The sequence below is a fragment of the Meles meles genome, chromosome 11, assembly GCF_922984935.1.
Source record: "Meles meles chromosome 11, mMelMel3.1 paternal haplotype, whole genome shotgun sequence".
Lineage (NCBI taxonomy): Eukaryota > Metazoa > Chordata > Mammalia > Carnivora > Mustelidae > Meles > Meles meles.
The window spans coordinates 97891958-97910441 of NC_060076.1; the positions used below are offsets into that span (position 1 = coordinate 97891958).

The window sequence follows — 18484 nt, forward strand, 5'->3', positions numbered from 1 at the left end:
CGAACCTAATTCACAACCGCCCAAAAGAGCAACGCACGTCCCTGTAAGCAGCATCTGTTGAAGCACCGGGGGTGCTCACACGTGGGGACCGTGGTGCGGACCCAGCACAGCCATGCAGGAACCAGGGCGCTTTCGGGGGACGTCCCGCCTGCCCTGCCCCATCCCACCGCATGCCCAAGCCAGCGGGCTATGCCACGGTGGACGCACGGGTCTGTCATCGTGACACCGAGCCCCGTTTCAAAGGGCAGATGAACACGGAGCCCATATGTGAAACACGTTAATCCCGTTAATCCCCTCACCTTATCCAAGTGCCGCCTCAGTAAGCCGCAGTAATACCGTCTTTGAACCACGTCTGCAGACTCAGGGCTGCTCCTAAAGCCTCTGTTCCCCACTACACACCCTCCTCAGCCTCCCTTCAAAAGCATGAAAGGAAAAGCCGTGTTTTAACGGCAGTAAATCCCTTCATTTTGCTCCACGCCCACGTACTGGCGTCCAATGCTCTGCCCATGCGTGCAGGTGTGGCCGTGTGAGGGCGGCTGCCGGGACAGGGAGCCTGGAGGGCAGTCGCCACAGCTGTTCCCACTCACAGTGCTGACCTCAGCACTCGGGGGTCGGCCGCGGCTCTGCTGGTGCTCCCAGGCCAGCTCCCCATTTGCAGGCACAGGCCCACGGCTGGTCCAACAAGGAGGAGCCTAAGGAGATGGCCCAAGAGAGGAGTCACAGGTGCGACCAGCTGGGACACTGCAGGGACAAAAATGGAGAATGTGTGGACGAATCTGTTTTTAGCCCACGGATTTCCCCTCTTTCTGTCTTGTCTTGGTTAGTTTCCAGAGATGCCACAAGGAGGGGAGGTTCGTCCATGGAGACAAAATCAGCATCAGCTTGGGCACGTCAAACCACAAGGTAACCCGATTGCGGAAGGTCGTCCGCCAGCACGAAGCAGCCGATGGGCTCGGGAGCTCGCCAGAGCAGAACTCACCCTGGCCGAGCGCACTTCAGGCCGGAGTCATAAGCCACACAACGCTGGCTGCGCTACGTCGTAACATAACAGCAATATTCTCAAAGGAGAAAAACTACAGAGCCACCGTCGTATCTGAGAAAAGTAACGGCAAAAATCGGACTTCTACTCCGCAGTTCCAAGAAAAATACAAACCGGCAGAAATCCAGATGGAGAGTCAAACGCGACGGCCGAGACATCTGAAAGCAACGTAGAGTGATAAGGGGGATGTATGAGTCAGCCCAGCCTGCGGTAACAAATAGCCCTGAGGGTCGACCTGACTGCGTAGTTCTGGAGGCCGGGAGGCTCGGCGTCAAAGTGCCGGCCTGTTCAGCTCCAGCGTACGGACGGCCACCTTCGTGCTGTGTCCTCACACCGTGGTCAGAAAGCTCTCGTGGGTCTTCCTCTTCTTGTAAGGACGTGAGTCCTACAGGATCAGGGTCCCATGCTTATGACCTCCTTTAACTGTAATTTCCTCCTCAAAGACCGTACCTCTAACACTGTCACCGGCCCCGGGGGTGAAGGCTTCAGTGTGTGAAGAGGGAGAGGGGGACATAATTCAGTCCACAGCAGCAGAGTGAGAAAGTCTCTCGACATACACAAGACATACCGCAAAGCTGTGCCGTTGGGACAGTGTGATGATATTCCAGAGGCAGACGCTGCAGGAACACACTGGACAGCTCAGAGCAGACACACATGCGCAGGAATCTCAGGTGTGACAGGGGGTGATGTCACACGTAATGATCACCGATGGCGCCATTCGTTAGACAGTGCCAACGACTAGGCCATCGATGGAGAAAACAGGACAGGAGAGCCCCGGCTTGTACCAGCACAGAAGTCAGTCCAGATGGACTCAGAGCTACGGAAAAGTTTTATCTAGAATACAGGTTAAAACTCTCACAAACCAGTAAGAAAAAGACAAATCACCCAGTGAAAAATGGGTAAAATACAGTCTATTCTGGTTATTTGCAGTATATTTCCTATGAGGGCGTCGCAAATGCTGAATAAGCAAACACGGAGCCACGGCTCCCGGGGGAAAGGCAGAGAGGGTTTTCCGCGAGTCTGTGCTCATGACATTTTCATTATCTGATCAATATGTAACCTTGTTCCATGTGTTTCTGTTTGGCGACATATTCTGTAATGTGTGTTGATGATTCATTAGCGTCGAGCTGAGGGCCAACAGCTCCATAACTCACGCCTGAAGGAAGCTGATCTACACACGTGTTTTCTCCGTGCGGCCCGTCACAGCCTTCGGGTGCTCGGGAACTCTCGAGAGCACCTCAGCACAGAGCTCGGGGCCACTCTGCACAGTGAACCACCCACAAGCTGCCCCAAAGAGAACAGACTGAGAACACCGTGTTTTACCGAGGGGCAGCTGAAGTAAGACCGCAGACCTCGGGTGGGACATGCATACACACGTTTCACTGCCCTGCCCACGTCCGTGAGTGGCCATGAAACCGTCTGAGTACTGACTTCGGAACTACGACGAGATTTTAGCGAGAAAGAAAAGGTGCAGCCGGGGAATCTGCAGATAAAGAGGACAGACTGCACCGACGGGCAATTCAACGGTCACTGAACAAACAAGATATGTTCAACTCCTCTGTCTCTGCCCCTCCCCCTTCTCGTGCCTTCTCTCTCTATCAAATAAATAATAAGTAAATCTTCAAATAAATAAATGAGTAAAATAAAAAGGGGGTAGGCGCAGCTGTATTGTTGTCAGGCAGAACTGAATTCAAAGCAAAAAGCACTAAAAGGGACTAATAACAAAATAAAAGCTGTACAGCCTCAAACCTATAGGCATTTAGGAGAAGAACGGAAGGAAGGAAATAGATAGAAACTGACAAATACAGAACCAGTACGGGTGACTTTCACGTATTTTCAGAGATGTATACACTATGCAGACGAAAACCACAAAGACACCTTCAAGGACACACTCACCACGTGCGATCGAGTATGTGAAGCAACCTACGTGTGACCACCAGCAGAACTTGCGACAGGGAAGACTCACAAGAACTGACCACGTCTAACTGGCCCCAGAAAAAATCGCAGCAAATCACCAAAGTAAAATACGTCCCGAACCACTGACGACAATGCAACAAGGATCAGAAAATCACAAGAAAAGCCTGTGTGCCTGGCAGGAAGGGGAGAAATGCAGCCAAAGCATGACTCAGAGGACACGTTATAGTCTTAAATGCATTTGTTTGGAAAATTTAAATGCTTAACAAAAATGACTTTTTCAAGACATTAAATGGACATAAAGATCAGTGGAACTACGACACACACACTGGAATGGCTCAACTTAGTTAAAAACACCAGACCAAACACTCGTGAGCTCATGCAGCGACCAGAACTCTCCTCGGTGCCGGTGCAAGGTGGCGCGACCTCCTTAGGGAAGTCTGGTATTTTCTGGTGTTTCTGACAAAACTCGGCACACACACGCTGTGAGCCAACGATACCACTCCTCGTATTTACTGAACGGAAATGAAAATGTAAGCCCGCCAAATCGTGTTTGAGAATATCCACAGCGCCTTATTCCTAAGAGTCAAAGGTGCGAATTACCTGGGCATCCATCATCAACAGGAGAGTGGACGGACCAGCGGGTGTAGACCCATGTGGGACAACCTCCAGCGACAAGGCAGTGACCTGCTAACACGCGCACCTCAAACACTTCACATGAAGTCAGAGAGGCCAGTCTCACGTGGCTACGTGCTATAGAATTCCATTTCCAGAAAGTTCTAAAATACATAGAACGAGTCCCTGGAAGAAAAGAAATGAGAACAGTGGCTGCCTGAGGAGGAGGCAGTTGCCCGAGAAGCTGCACAAAATGGAACTTTCTAGAAGGACTGGAATGTTCTATGCCTGGGCAGGGGTTTGCACGGCAGAGGTTTTTGCACCTGCTGGCCCTTATCAAGGCGCTAGGTCAGATCCATGCACTTCGCTGTGCGGTGTTTTAACTGCAAAGAAGCGGGAAGGCTAATACACAGACACTTGTAACTAGATGTGCAATAGATAAAACAGACAGACTGATGGGCAGAGACAGAGGCCGTAAGGCCAGCAGTGGGGACGGAAGTGGCAGGGTCTGGCAGGGGCATACGGACTGGATATTCACCGTCATTCTTTCTACTTTGCACATGATTGTAATTTTTCATAATACAATGTTACGAGGGGCGCCTGGGTGGCTCAGTCGGTGAAGTGTCTGCCTTCGGCTTAGGTCATGATCCCGGGGTCCTCGGATCGAGCCCCGCATCGGGCTCTCTGCTCAGCGGGAGGCCTGCTTCTCCCTCTCCCCTCTTTCTTGCTCACAGGCATGCTGTCTCTCTCTCAAATAAATAAATTAAAAATATATAGGAGGAAAAAAGAGTACCTTAAAGTTTGAAGAAAGTGGTCTTTGACACAATTCAATTTAGATGTTAATTTTCCCCAACTTTACCTTAAAATTCATTATCATTCCGATCGAAATACCACCAGAACTCTTCAAGGAAATGAGGGTATTCTCTAAGAAGACACAGCACGAACACCGTACAATTATCGGGGACTACTGAGAAGTGACAGAAAAATTTTAATTTCTGTATAATCAAGATGGAGATAAATAATCACTAAAACTCAGCAAGGCACAGGTTAGGGCGGTGGGCAAAGACCGCGAAGAGACAGTTGACCAAGAGGAACCACAAGTGTCAAGCAACGTCTGTCGCGAACAAGCCAGTCGACGTGGCTGCTACGGGTTTTCCTCCCTCAGAGCAGCAAGCACGAACAGACTCGGTGGTCCGCTGCAAGTTTAGGACAATCGGGTCCTCGTATGGCACGGAAGCAACCCGTGCACACCTCTGGAGCAGGATCGCTTGTAAAAAGGAGCATCTCGGGGCGGCTGGGTGGCTCAGTGGGTTAAGCCTCTGCCTTCGGCTCAGGTCATGATCTCAGGGTCCTGGGATCGAGTCCCGCATCGGGCTCTCTGCTCAGTGGGGAGCCTGCTTCCCTTCCTCTCTCTCTGCCTGCCTCTCTGCCTACTTGTGATCTCTGTCTGTCAAATAAATAAATTAAAAAAAAGAAAAGGAGCATCTTCAGAACGTTCCCTAAAGAAACGAACACCCGTCTCAAGACACACACAGGACGACCACAACGGATGTGGGACGGGAGGTTCCTGTCACCGTGGGAACATCACACGCTCCACCAGGGACAGAGATGTGGAGAAAGTCAGGGAAATTTAAAATCAGCTGAGAGACCGCTCATCAGTCCAATATGGCTTTTAGGTAAGAAAGTCCACGGCAGTGGGATGGGGTATCCCTCCAGGTAGGGGTAAATCCCGAGAGAGGTGCCCCCCCCAGCATCCCCACGAGACTGTGGAGGCGATCCCAGGGCCCAGGCTGGGGGCACGGGATGGGGAAACGTTCACGTTTCCGGGATGGCCCGAAGGATGGACGGCAACGTGCTGCTTTAATCCTTCATTAAAACCCAGAAGAAAATAAATGCAAAAATATTGCTGAGTTTTTATATGAAATTTAAATATGCAAATACAATAGATATTTGCCTAATAAACCACATGTCCCTTGCACGTCTCTGTTGTGTAATATTTATAGACACAAGATGTGAAGTGTGGGAAAGTGAGGCAGGGCCACTTCTGAAGTCACGGACGCCTTCTCCAGAGCCGCCCGCTGTGGCTCCGAGCTCACCTCTCCCTGCCCCGCTCTCCGCACAGCTGACTGCTGACGCCACCGCTCAGCACACGATGTCTCCAAAATCCACCTCTGCGGACGGCGCCCGGCGCACGCGACCAGGAGCTCCTGTCCCCACACCCACCCCAGGGGCCAGTGTTGCCGAGAAGCCGGGGGGCCACGGAGGAGCCCACATTAGCCCACACGTAGCTCCGTGTCACTCTTTGCAGCATTTGGGGGTGAAGCAATGGCTCTCTGATCTGTCTGGGCAACAAAGGGGAGCCCAGGAGCCCCTGATAACCTCGAACACAACCCCAAAGAGAGCGGTTCTCATGTCCAGGGTGACAGAACGTGGAGGGCCGGGAAGAGAACATCCCCAAATGGACGGGTACATGGAGAGATGAGACACCGGGGAAAAGACACCTGGGTTCCCAGCACCCAGCCTCGGCTCGGTGAAGACGCACCAGCCAGGCTCTGAGCCTCAGTGTTCTCACCTCTGAAGGGGGGCTGACACCTGCCTGCGCCGGGGCACACCGAGGTGCGTGGCCACACCGGTCATCGACCCGCAGCTGGCGCTGCAGTTCAGCAGGGCCAGGATTTCTGTGAGAAGAGCCTCCCTGTCTCCAGGACCCGGGGGTCCCCAGCCACCTGGCCCGTATGCCCACACCCCTTCCAGCTGCCCTGTGAGGTCACGATCCCGCAGCCACTGGCCTCACGACGTTTCTCCCTGATGCGAGGCCGTGGAAACTCCAACAGGTTCCAGCCCCGAGCCACATCCTCCTGTAAAGTCCAGCCAACGTCCAGCCAACTCGGCCAAGACATTTCGTTGCCACATTTCAATCCCAGATCCTTACATAACGGAAACCCTCGGGGAATGAGAAAATGGTTTGAGGGAAACAGATACTTACTGAAAGTTATGATTTGGGCTGTGTGTTGGACCTAAAAAGGAAAAAAAAAGGCAGGTTATTAATCCTTCACGATTTGGAATCAAACTTTCTTCCAGTCCCACCAATGGTCTAGCAGCGGCAGCCCGGTGTGCTCATTTGTGGTGAGCTGACCTCGGGCCGGGCTCGCTGCTGCCCGAGATTACACATGGAATGTGGACGGGGCCCGCTCTCTGTTTATGCAGAAACGCTGGAAGACTTTTTGGAGTTTTGGCTGTCTTTTCTCACTCTCTCCTCATCTAACCTTGACTCGCAAGGTCTGTTTCCTAGCCGGGGCCCGAGCTGTCTGGAGCCCGTGCGCCGGGGTCAGAGAGGATGCCTCCCTCCCCATCGCCCCCTGTGATGAGCGTGCAAGTGGGGGACCGTCACTGTGCTCTGGGGGACTGTCACCGTGCTCTGCTGCTGGCCCTTCCCACTGGCCGGGCCCCGTCTTCCATGGACAGCAGCTGCCTGTCCCCCTCAGCGTGGCCGGCCTGGCTGTTGTCCCCTTCCACTCGAAGCTCCCCTTCGCGTCTGGGGTGATTTTCTGCTCGCCGGGTTTCCAGACCCCTGCGTCGGAGCCTACTTTCTGTCACGACTAGTAAGTGGGGACCAGGTCAAGCCCGGACCTGGTGCACAGCGAGAGGGGCCTCGGGGAACGGCCTGATTTCCTTTCTGCCGCCCTGGGCGTGGTCAGTGTCCAGCGGAGGGCTCCCTGCCCGCCGGCGGCCCGCGGCCCGACTCACCGAGCCGCACGAACAGCACGCCTGTGGCGGAGATGGTCTTCGCGCCGTTGGTGGCCACGCACTGGTAGTAGCCCGTGTCCGTTGTGTCCAGGTCTTGGATCCGCAGCCGGGACCCGTACTCCGTCTTACGGACGATGACCCGCCGGGGCTCCTGCACCACGGGCGCGTCGTTCTTCAGCCACCGCACCGTGGGGGCGGGGTTCCCGGCCACCTTGCAGTGCAGAATGGCCGTCTGGCCTTGGACTATGGTGATGTTGTTCACCGGCTCCAGGAAGTTCAGAAAGTAGCCTGCGGGGAGAGCAGTCACAGGGCAACGCTGGGTGAGGGCCAGGGGACGGCGCTGCTCCTGTGACCTCCCACTTAAACACACTCCACTCCGTCCCCGGTGGTGCTCATGTTCTAGAACGTTCTGAGAACACTGAATGAACCAGCCGCTGCTCCCGGGGAAATGCGGACAGGATTTTGGTCAGTCCTGGCACAACCTCATTTTACCCGTGTTTCTGCCTGACGACCCCTCATTAGTAAGTGTTGTTGACTCGCTGGCACTGCGGTCACCGCCGACACGGCAGCCTGAGGAAGCTTATCTGACGCGTCTTCTCCGAAAGACTCGTCACAGCGTTCTGGCGCTTAAACGCGAGACGCTTCGGCACCCTCACTGCAGGGGGTTTAAAACACCGACATCACCAACAAAAAGCCAAAAAATGCCCAAAACCTGAGACTACCTAGAGGCCACAGAAAGGACACCTGTTTACAGCAGGAGCGGGAGCCACCGGCGGGAGTCGCCTGGTTGGGCCTCTGGGAGGGTGCGCCCAGCAGACGCATTCACGCGAGTGACCACGCGAGGGCACCGTGAGGCCTGATTTTGGGGCTATGGGTACACTCTGGACGGCAGGAACTTGGAAACGTGGAGCCCGGAAGAGAGGGTCAACTGGGCTGCTCTCTGCAAGCACCGACCTCACCTGATCCCACGGACTCAGGACGCAATTCACGCTCCGAAGAGCCGTCCTCCCTCCAGTCGCACCACCCAGTCAAGCCTCAAGAAGGAAAAACTTGTCACCAGACACATCCTCGAAAACGAGCTAATCCTCGGCCTGCACGGAACAAGGACGTCGAGGCTGAGTGCTGCTGACGGCTGTACGTGGGCAGGAGCGGGAAGAAGCTGAGCGGGGCTCCCCACGGGGCCGGGAATGTGGGCTCAATCCAGCCAGGGCTGGGGACTGTCCGCAGGTGACACAGGCCACGGAGGAAGGAAACAGATGGTGTTGAGTGTGTGTTTGTGTGGTGTGTGCGCATCTGTTGCGTGTGTGACGCATGTGAATGTGCGTCATGTGTGTCAAGGCTGGGAGGTCATGCTGTCCAGAGAAACACGCAGGCCGAATTCCGTAGCACACAGACCCAGCAGTGAGGCAGGACAATCAGCCGCGAGGAGACGAACTCACCTCAGTCGAAACTAAGACAAGACAGCAGTCTGAAATGACCATCAGATATAGTCACGCTCTAATCTTCTGGCTTGATTTCTGGTAGGTTCCTATGCTTTCTTAAAGAAATGAGTGGAAAGATGGCACGTATCTTTAGGAATCTGTTGGCCTTCACTGGCTGGGAAACTACAGCCTTTCCAGTAGACCCTTGAGGTACGTTTCACAGGCTGGGAGATGGGCCCGGATGTTCGGTGACAGGAAGTGGCCGAGGGGATGGGCGGCTGTGGATTTTATGAGGGAAGGATGGCTCTTCTTGACAAGGGAGAGTGGACGGATAGCTGCCTGAGAAGTGTCCCTAATTAGCACTAAGCATTATTACCCATCATTAGATTCGACCCTAAGTCTCTCCTAGCCAACCCTTTTCTCAGCGCACGGGATTCACTTGTGGAAGAGAATTCTCATGGAGGACGCAAAGCTGTCATGTGAGGGACACGTCGATGACATCCCCCTGGAAGCAAGTAGGGTGACGTGCTGCCTGTACCCTCTCCATGAACTCAGTTGCTCACTGGACTTGGGGAACGGGGTTCCTGCAGCTCCCAACCTAGACCCTGAGACCCTGAACATAAACCCAGTGTGACTTGACCGTTTGAAGTGGTTCTCTGATATAATCCTCGTCACAGATGAGGGGACACTCACCCCTTCACTGCGTTCTGGCCAGAGCCCAACCGAATCAGAGGGCTTCACAGGAAGCACTTTCAAATTGTTAAATGTTCAAATGCCTCATCAAGGTCTGTATCACACAAACGCAGAGTAGGACTTATAAAATAGTCATCAAATTGTAATGTAAAATAGCAAATGATGCATTAAAATAACAATGATCTCTTCTTGGCCTAAGGTGAATTTTAATTCTCATCTCCACACTAATGACAGTTCCTCCAAAGACCGGTGACCAGACTCACCTCTGTGTCCGTCACCAGGTCTCCAGCTAGTGACTCTGACTCTTCTGCCTCCCTCTGGTAAGGGTCTCTGTGATGACGCTGGGACCACTTGGATCATCCAGGATCGTTTCCCATCTCAAAATCGTTAACTTACTCCCATCTGCAAAGTCCCTGCACCATGTAAGCTGACATGTCCCCAGGTTCCTGTGACATCTTTGGAAGGGCAATATTCTGTCCAGCATGTATAATTTTCTTTTATCTTGCCACTTTACTGAACTATCTTCTTAGTTATAATAGCTTCTGAGCTGTCTTGGATTTTATATGCAGATATCTTCTTCAAATAGCCAACGGTGTGACCGACCGTTGGCTTTAAAAGTTCATCCTGCTCAAATATCGTTTTACCTAATTATTTTGACCAGTGTTAGTTCTTCCCAACTTAATTTTAAATACTGAAATGGTACAAACACACAACAAATGCGAATAGAAATATGATACCAGTGCACACAACATCGATATTTTATGCTAACGTTTACCATATTTGACTCAGAACACTTTTTTTAAAAATTAAACATTCTAGGATTCAACGAAAATCCACACTTTCCTAGCTCTTCCTCCCTCTCCTGAGAACAGGTATGCACCATTCTGATGCACATTTCTATTGTTCTACATTTTTAGAAATTTTCCCTGGAAGATCTTCTTTGCTAGTTTTTTTCTTTTTTTCACTCAAAGTCAGCTTGGGATTTATCTTTGTTGATGTTCATTTATCTTAATGACTGCATGTTTCACAGTCCAAACCAACCATGATTTCTTTACCTTTTCCCCAACGGAGGGACAGTCAGCTGCTCCCACATTTTTGCTCGTGTTCCATGACCCCCTGCATGCAGAAGTGATGTCACGGGGCCAGTGACATTTTATTGGTAAGAATGTGTTTTCTTGGGCCGCCTGGGTGGCTCAGTCGGTTAAGCATCTGCCTTTGACACAGGTCATGATCTCCGGGTCGTGGGATCGAGCCCCACTTCGGGCTCCCTGCTCAGGGGGAACCTGCTTCTCCCTCTCTCTCTGCCTCTCAGAGCTGGTGCTCTCTCACTCTCTCCGATGAATACATAAATATAAATATTTTAAAAAATGTATTTCTCTAATTGTTTGGGGCAGGGATTTACATATGCCCATTAGATTAAGCTTGTCAAATTTTTCAAATTTTTCCGGTTTATCTCTAACTCTCAACGGCACCTGTGTTCACGGATGGTGTGTTTGTCACTGACTATTAGTAATTTTGTCAAGTTGTGTCTATATATTGGAAACTATGTCACTGGGTGTCTAAACTTCCCTCTTTAGATCCCTGTGTAAGGCTTCTGTCTAAAAGAGAACTTGTCTGATACTAAGGTAGCTACCTCAGGGTACTTTGGTCTTACACTATTTTGAATTTTTAAAAATCATTTTTATGATTAAATTTTAGAGATGAATCTTCTAAACAACATATAATTATAACACGTTAGTTGATGTGTCTGCATATGTGAACTCTGAGTTTTTTAACTGGCAAGTTTTATTTTTAATGTTTTCATTTTCCATTTTTTTTTAAAGATTTTATTTAATTATTTGACAGACAGAGATCACAAGTAGACAGGGAGAGGGGGAAGCAGGCTTCCGCTGAGCAGAGAGCCCAGTGCGGGGCCCGATTCCAGGACCCTGAGATCATGATCCGAGCTGAAGGCAGAGGCTTAACCCACTGAGCCATATTCTTCATTTCATTTTAATCCTCCTTTCTACTGGATTTCCTTACTCTCCATTTTCCCCTTACGTTTCCCTTAGGGAATAGCTGGTTACTTAGGTGTTTTCTCATCCTGACTCATATTTGCTCTTTGGGTAAAGGACTGAGGTTGTAAACACCCTCAGTCTTGGTCCGAGGGTGACCTCTGACTTCCCCACTTGTGTAACAGCTTAGCTGGGTATGGAATTCTAGACTGGAGATTACACCGCCATCTCCGGGCTTCTGTGTTGACTGCTGCAAGTCACGTAGTTCTTATCCCTTTGTGGGTTATCTAAACTTTCCCCTCGTAGGCTACTTTTCCATAGTTCCCCTCTGTCTTTGCCATTCCCATGTATCCCTAGCTGTGGATTTATTTGCATGTAGCCTTAATGGGTCTCAGTACCATTCCCAATTCCATCAATTCTGTAAAATTCCCCATCAGTCCCTCATTGTTTCTAAAGCCCCCTTTATCTCTCCTCTGAAATCTTCCAGACAGATGCCAAACTTCCTCCTGTCTGGGGTTCGTCAGTGCACTTCGCTGCTTTTAAGTCCCTGTCTCTTTTCATCTCCAGCGGCGCACCCTCCGCTCCTTGACCTGCCCATCAATTTTCTCAGTTCTCTGACTACAATTTTTTATTTCTAGAAGGTCTGTTTGGTTTTCAAACCCACCACAGCCTTTTCTTCCTTTATCTTTAATCCTTCTGGCTTCCTTGTTTACGAGCTCACCACTCATCCCAAGCCTCTCCAACTGCGCTTTGTAATTTTCCACTGTGGGGCTGGTTTCCTGTGGGAACCCATTCAGGACTGGGTTCCTGCAACAGGCAGTGCCAAATTTTCATGTTTCATGTTTTCTAGGGCCTGGGATTCCCCAAGAACATTCCCGTCATGTAAACTGGGTTTCCTGAGGCACGGGTCCGAGTGTGATTCCTCATGGTAGTGTCTTCTGTGCTTGCCCCTTGAGTTCCTTGAGTTGAGTCCCTGGGGCTCCTAGCTCCTTGCCAGAGGCTCACCTCCCACACTCAGCTCTCTGTACCTCCCGGATTCCCTCCAGTCTGACCCTGAAACCCAAGACTCCTGCTGTAGCTGAGCCTTCCAGAACAGCCTCTGTAGCAGAATGATCATGCAGAGGCCTTAATGAGGGAGTAAGAAGTGCAAATTCTTTTATTTTCCTAAGGCAAATTTGATTTTTGTTGTGATTCTTATTTGTTCTGATAGAAGGAAATATAATACCTCCGATTCCAAGTGAAATTGTAACACGAAGGGATTTATTTATCATGTGATCTCAGCCAGCATTTTCTCCCTCCTGGGTCTTCTCTCTAATGAGCATTTACGCTCGGTGCCGGGGGACGGGTCAGGGGTGCGGGGTCTTCAGCATCACTGCTCTGGAGAATCTGATGCACCTTCAGAAGCCCATTGCCCACCCCCAGCTTTTGTCCAGGTGCCCATGACTTCCTGGTGTTCCTTCTACTCTGGAGTCTGTGGATACACCCAAAGCCCCATGGGGACGCCATCTTTCATGGCTGGGTAGCCCATGTCACCAGCAGTGACATCTGCAGAAGACAGTTCTTTGTCTCGGATAAAGGAAACCATGGGACGTTCTCCAAGGCTGCAGACAGAGCGGGACCACCTCAAGGGCATCCTGCCCAAGGCCGTCACAATTCTGCCTCCTGGGCGTTGCTCCTCCTCGCTCTCTCTCTGCAAGCTCATCTAAGCAGTGGCCTCTTTTACGAATTCTTACGGAGCATTTGTGTGTAATTTAAGTGGGAGGGTGGCCAAGTTAGTCTGGTCCACCGCTGTAGCTACCGTTAATTCTCCGGGGCCGTAATGAAAGCCAGAACGGAAGTTCTTTCAAGGTGACATGCGGTGCTGCCTCGGCCCTTGGCTTTATTCACTGGCGCCCATTTAAACTCCGGCTTCATTTCTCTTTTGTGCAAAATATGGGGTTTGTACTAACTTCTGCTAAGCCCTCTTCTAGCTCACAAGGCTCCCTCTGGGTGTGCCCCCAAACGTCCCCAGACACGACTGAACAGCCCAAGTGGGGTGAACCCAGACAACCGAGGACCTGGCTGACAGGTCAGCCGGTGCCCCACAGCGGGAGAGGGAGGACAGAAGTGTCATCCCCAAGAGTGTTTCTCCTGCTGCACAGTACGGTGACTTTTAACAACGATGCTTATGGACTCCGTGGCCTTGTGGCCCGGGCCAGCTCTCTGCTCACCCCTAACTCCGGACGGCAGCGCCGAGTCCAAGCATGAAAACACACCGAAGGCAGAGGTAACGGGAGAACCCATCCCCGTGGGATGCCACGCCTGCCTCGCAGAGAGATCAGTGATTACTCTGTGTCTGTTTAAAGTCCCTGCGGACCGCCCACATGTCCGCGGACTTGGTCGGATTATCTAGGTGTCTGAGGAGTGGCTTATTTCCCAGGCCACACTGACTGGTCTGAGAAGGAGACAAGGAAAGCTGTGCCGGCGAGGGGTCACAAGGCCATAGGGCTTTGACTGGGGGGAGATAAAACAGACGACCTGCCTGCCGGGCAGGTGAGGAGGAGACCCAGAGAGCACCCTGGAGCACATAAAGCGCTCTTTTCTGGGGAAAGCATTTATGGGCCAATAAATCAGCCGAGGGCAGGGGCAGTGGGTCACTGCAGCTCAGACGTCCCCGCTGAGCTGTCTAGTGGCCTGCACAGAACCGGCGGCAGACGGGGGCAGCAGGTGGGGTGGACGAGCAGAGCAGCCACGGGAACAGGAGAGACACATGCGAGAGTAGCAATGACAGGCACCAGAGAACGTGGGAAAACAGGAGCAAAGGAAACGTGAGGTCCTGAGAAAAGTGCGTGCAAACGTCTGCACGTTCGGAGGAGGGTGTCCGTCCTGTCCTGCGGTGAACAGGGGCCCTGGTGACGTGTTGGGGCCTAATCCCCGAAACCTGAGAATGTGCCCTTATTTGGAAATAGGGTCGTGGCAGATGTGATTACATTAAGATGAGGTCACGCGGGTGGGTCCTCGTCCAAAGGCTCACGTCCCTATCAGAAGAGGGGCATCCGGGCACAGACTCACAGAGAAGACCACGTGACACAGGGGGAGATGCGGCCACGAGCCTAGGAAGTCCACACCTGGTGGACATCTGGCCTCCAGAACTGGGAGACAGATTTCTGTGGCTCGACACACCCTGTCTGTGGTTCCTGGGTGTGACGGCCCTCAGCAGCTACAGCGGATGGGTAGGGACAGAGGAAGGAAGGAGCCGGTGCGACCGGCCAGCTCCTCCACACGGTACTCTCCCAGCGCTGTGCAGTCTGGCCACGTCCTGGATGGTCCACCCGGCTCCGTGGACTCCCGGTGGTGGGAAGGAGCGAGGCAGATCCGTACGTGCCCCCCCACCCCGGGGAGCAGCACTGAGCTCAGAGCCCTTGACCCTGTGTCTGCAACGGGGTGAGCTCTCAACTCACCCGCCAGCTTGGAGCCCTCACGCCTGCAGCAAACTCCAGGAAACCATCACACACACATCAGAAGTTCCAGAAATGCACCCAGCACACACGCTCATCAATCCCTGCGTCCTACAGGAGTTGGGAACCCAAAGCTCGGGAGACAGAGCAAGGGGCCTCGTCGCCATGCCAGCACAGGGCTCTGCTGATTTTTCTGTTTCTTCTGCCCAGGGGGACCTGAGGTCAGCGCACAGCCCCGCACGTTGCAAATGGCAGGGGCATCCCGGCGAGTAAGGCGTGGACGTCTGCCCCGTGATTTAGGATGCCCCGGGGACAGGCGCACACCAGGTGTGCAGGCGGAGGCCCGGCTGCGCCAGCCCAGCAGCACCGCCATTGGGCTCTCTGAGGGGATCTACTTCCCACAAACATTCCAAAGTACTGATTTTACAAAACCCACGACGTGTCACAGATGCACTTAAAACTCAGCCTTGGAACGCAAGAGCCAATGGCTGCTGGGCCAAAGGTGCTTCGGTAAGGGTCGTGCCGGCAACAGCGAGCCACAGAACACCACCCACCGTCTTACCCGTGTGTCTACACAGCACGGAGACGGGCTCCTGGCCAACACCCACCCAGCGCTGAGCCCGCACTTTCCCTGGAGTCCGTGGGCCAGCTGCAGGCCTGTGGGGACGGGCCCCTGGCACGCGGGAGTTTCAGGCAAACTTTTCAGCTGTAAGTCACCGTGTCTGTCGTGTTTATTCCCCACGCAGGCTTTTAGCTCGGGGATCTGTCTCAGGACCAGCCACCGGCCTACATACGTGAAGCGTTCTCTGTGGCGCTGGGGATCCGAGCGCAGACACCGTCTACACTCGGACCTCGTGCCCAGATCCGAGTCTGCTCGGAGGATGCACCGTGGTTCTCTCTCCGAGGGACCGGCCCACCGGCCGTCTTCACCCACCAGAGGTTCCATAGAGATGGGGGGGGGCTCACAAATGCCGACTGGAGTAAGGAAGTGGTTCCTACAGTCCGTCCAGCTGTTCATTCCGTTTTGTACGATTTAAGCCAAAAGGGCCAAGCAGGGAGGCTCCCCGGAGTGGCACAGAAAAGCACGGGGATTAGTGAGTCTGGCATGGCCAGGCCGACTCCTTCTGTCACTGAGCGTAGGAGGAGGCCCGGGGAGCAGAGAGGAAGGGCAGAGTGAGTGTCCTTTTGTGCAAAAGCTATAACCCGAGAGGAAATAACATCGCACAAAAGAGCCAGAGAACAGGGCTATAAGGGAATGACTGGGGTCCCGGGTGTCCCTGAGACTCCCCGTGGCCATTCTCAGGGATCCCGTCCCCAAGGTGCTGCTGAGGTCCGGTAACCTGGAACAGGGGTTCACGCTGACGGTCACACCTGCCCCACAGCATATGCCTCCTGCCACGGCTTCCTGGGTGGGCACCGCACTGGGACCCCGTCCCTCCGGCGACCGGGGGCACATGGGCATGCTGTCCCCTCAGTGTGCACACACACGCACGGGCACACACACAGACACATGCATGCACACACATACACACACGCAAGCACGCAGACACACACGTGTGCAGAGACACGCAAGCAAACAGACACACACGCGTGCACACGCACAGGCGTACACACACACCGGCATCAGCAGGGAACCCGCGCAGACCGTTTCTGAGCGCCGGAGGAGGGAAGGCAGGCTTCCAAGTGCCTCCGAGCCGTGGACAGGAAGCAGCCCGGGTGTCACACGTTCGCACGTGGCTTAGCAGCAGCGGAGTGGAGGCAGTCGAATCCCAGCCAAGAAGACGGCGTTGCTTATGCAGTTGGGGGCTGGAGAAATTGCTCAAATACCAAAAAGGAGGACCAAGAACACCCCCCAAGGCACAGAATCTGGCTTCTCCATGTTTGGAGCTGGTGGCCGGTGGGAGTAAGTCCTGCGAACGCCCCGCACGGGCACTTCCGCGCCTCGGTCAGCGACGGCGAATTCCCTGCTGGGGGCCCGCGGGGCCTCCCACCCCACCGCCGCCTCTGCCCCCCACGCTGCTGGAAGCGCAGCCGTGTCTGGGCGGTGCCCGCCCCCCCGTCCCTCGGCTCCTGCAGACCTAAGCCGGGCCCCCGGAGGCCTGCATGCTGCCCCTGGGCGGGGGGAGGGCAGCTGCTGTCAACGCGGCTCCCGGAGGACTGCGGTCTGCGGCTGAGGTCACGCTGGACGTGGATCGCATGGGGGTGTCCACACTTCCTCAGCCAGTCCCACCTCCCTCCCATCTTCCCCTTTACTCTCTCCGGCTGCCCCTCGCACGGTCCCTCTGTCGCTCTCCGGGCCACCAGGACGATCTTCTCGGAGCGCGGTCTGGCGACACGGTGCCCCAGGCCAGAACCCTGCACCGTGGAGAACAGGGCTCCCCAGAATAAAACAGAACATTTTTCTGCCACCTGGATAGCTGTGTGTGTCCCACCCTGGGCTGCCCAACACGACCTTCTGTGGTGAGGGAATGTTCTGGTCTGGGCCATGACGGCTTTAGCCACGTGTGGCCACTGAGCACTTAAAATGTAGCTCCGAGGGCTGAGGAAGTGGAATCTCAATTCTATTTAATTTAATTGATTTAAATTTAAAACCCGCACACGGCTGATGGCCTTGGTACTGGGCCATGTTGGTTTAGCCCCTGCTGACCCTTCTGACCTCAGCTACCCCAGCCCTTCCTCTCAGTTGCCCCAAGACACCAAGTTGTCTTGACCTCAGGGCCTTTGCACAGGCACTGCCACGGCCCAGGACACCCTTCTCCTTGCCCGTCAGCTCTTCAGCTCTCAGAGTAACATCCTGTCCTTCGCCAGGACGCCCTCCCCTTCCTTCCAGCTGACCGTATCCCTGTCTCTTCCTCTGAGCCGCTCTGTCAAGGACTCAGGATGCCGACTCCCCAGTATGGAAACCTCAGGAGGCAGAGACCACACACAGTGCTGCCGGGTTTCTGGGGTCCCCGGCATGCACCTGGGCCTCCCACAGCAGCTGGTGTGGAATATGAGTGGGCCATCTGGACTGTGGGCCGAGTGAGCCTTTTGAGAAATGATTTCAGAATCGAAACCACCAAAAACTATCTTCCTTCTTAAGAAATGTTTCCCGAGACCCAGCACCCAGAGTGCAAGCCCTGTCCTGAGGGAGGGACGCGTCCCTGTCCTGAGGGAGGCCTGCCCCTATGAGGACCCCGGGTCCCTGTGAGGTCCCGGCGAGGCCTACACACCGTCACCACCAACGGAGCAGGGAGCCCCGTGCCCTCGGTTCAGCCAAGGGACCCCTCAGCTCACGGTATACGCTGGTGAGCGTTCCGGAGCCAGGAGGGAGCTGAGGACCCCGTGTGACCCTGGAAGCCCCTCGGGACGTGCAGGGACGCGCCAGCCCCTGGACTGAGGCCGGCAGACACGAGTCCCAGCTGCTCGACGTCCAGAAGTCCCCGCCGTGGACACGTGGAGGAAAACACCTCCCTACGGGGTCATGAGACCCACGAATGTGCAGGCCCTAAGAAATTACGATGGGTTTCCGGTCTCCGAATAAGGAAAGGGTTAGCAGAACGAAAGCGAATGTTTTAATAGACAGTCGTTAGGCTTTGAACTGAGTCTCCCCAAACCGTGTATCTGACGGCCTAGAGCTCCCGG

The 18484-nt window shown here is 53.8% G+C and overlaps 1 protein-coding gene across 4 annotated transcripts in view; it reads right to left on the reverse strand.

The window, feature by feature from the left end:
* The window catches only part of ROR2 (receptor tyrosine kinase like orphan receptor 2), a 151599-nt gene that overhangs the window by 18472 nt on the left and 114643 nt on the right, over nucleotides 1-18484 (reverse strand). For all 4 annotated transcript variants that reach the window (XR_006820884.1, XM_046023921.1, XM_046023920.1 and 1 more), the window contains 2 exons: nucleotides 7316-7603; nucleotides 6555-6585 (listed from right to left, as the gene is read on the reverse strand). Coding sequence is in view for 3 of the 4 variants with exons in the window: in XM_046023921.1 (XP_045879877.1) it covers nucleotides 6555-6585; nucleotides 7316-7603 (319 nt within the window). In the remaining variant the exon portion in view is untranslated. The remainder of the gene's footprint in view (nucleotides 1-6554; nucleotides 6586-7315; nucleotides 7604-18484) is intronic.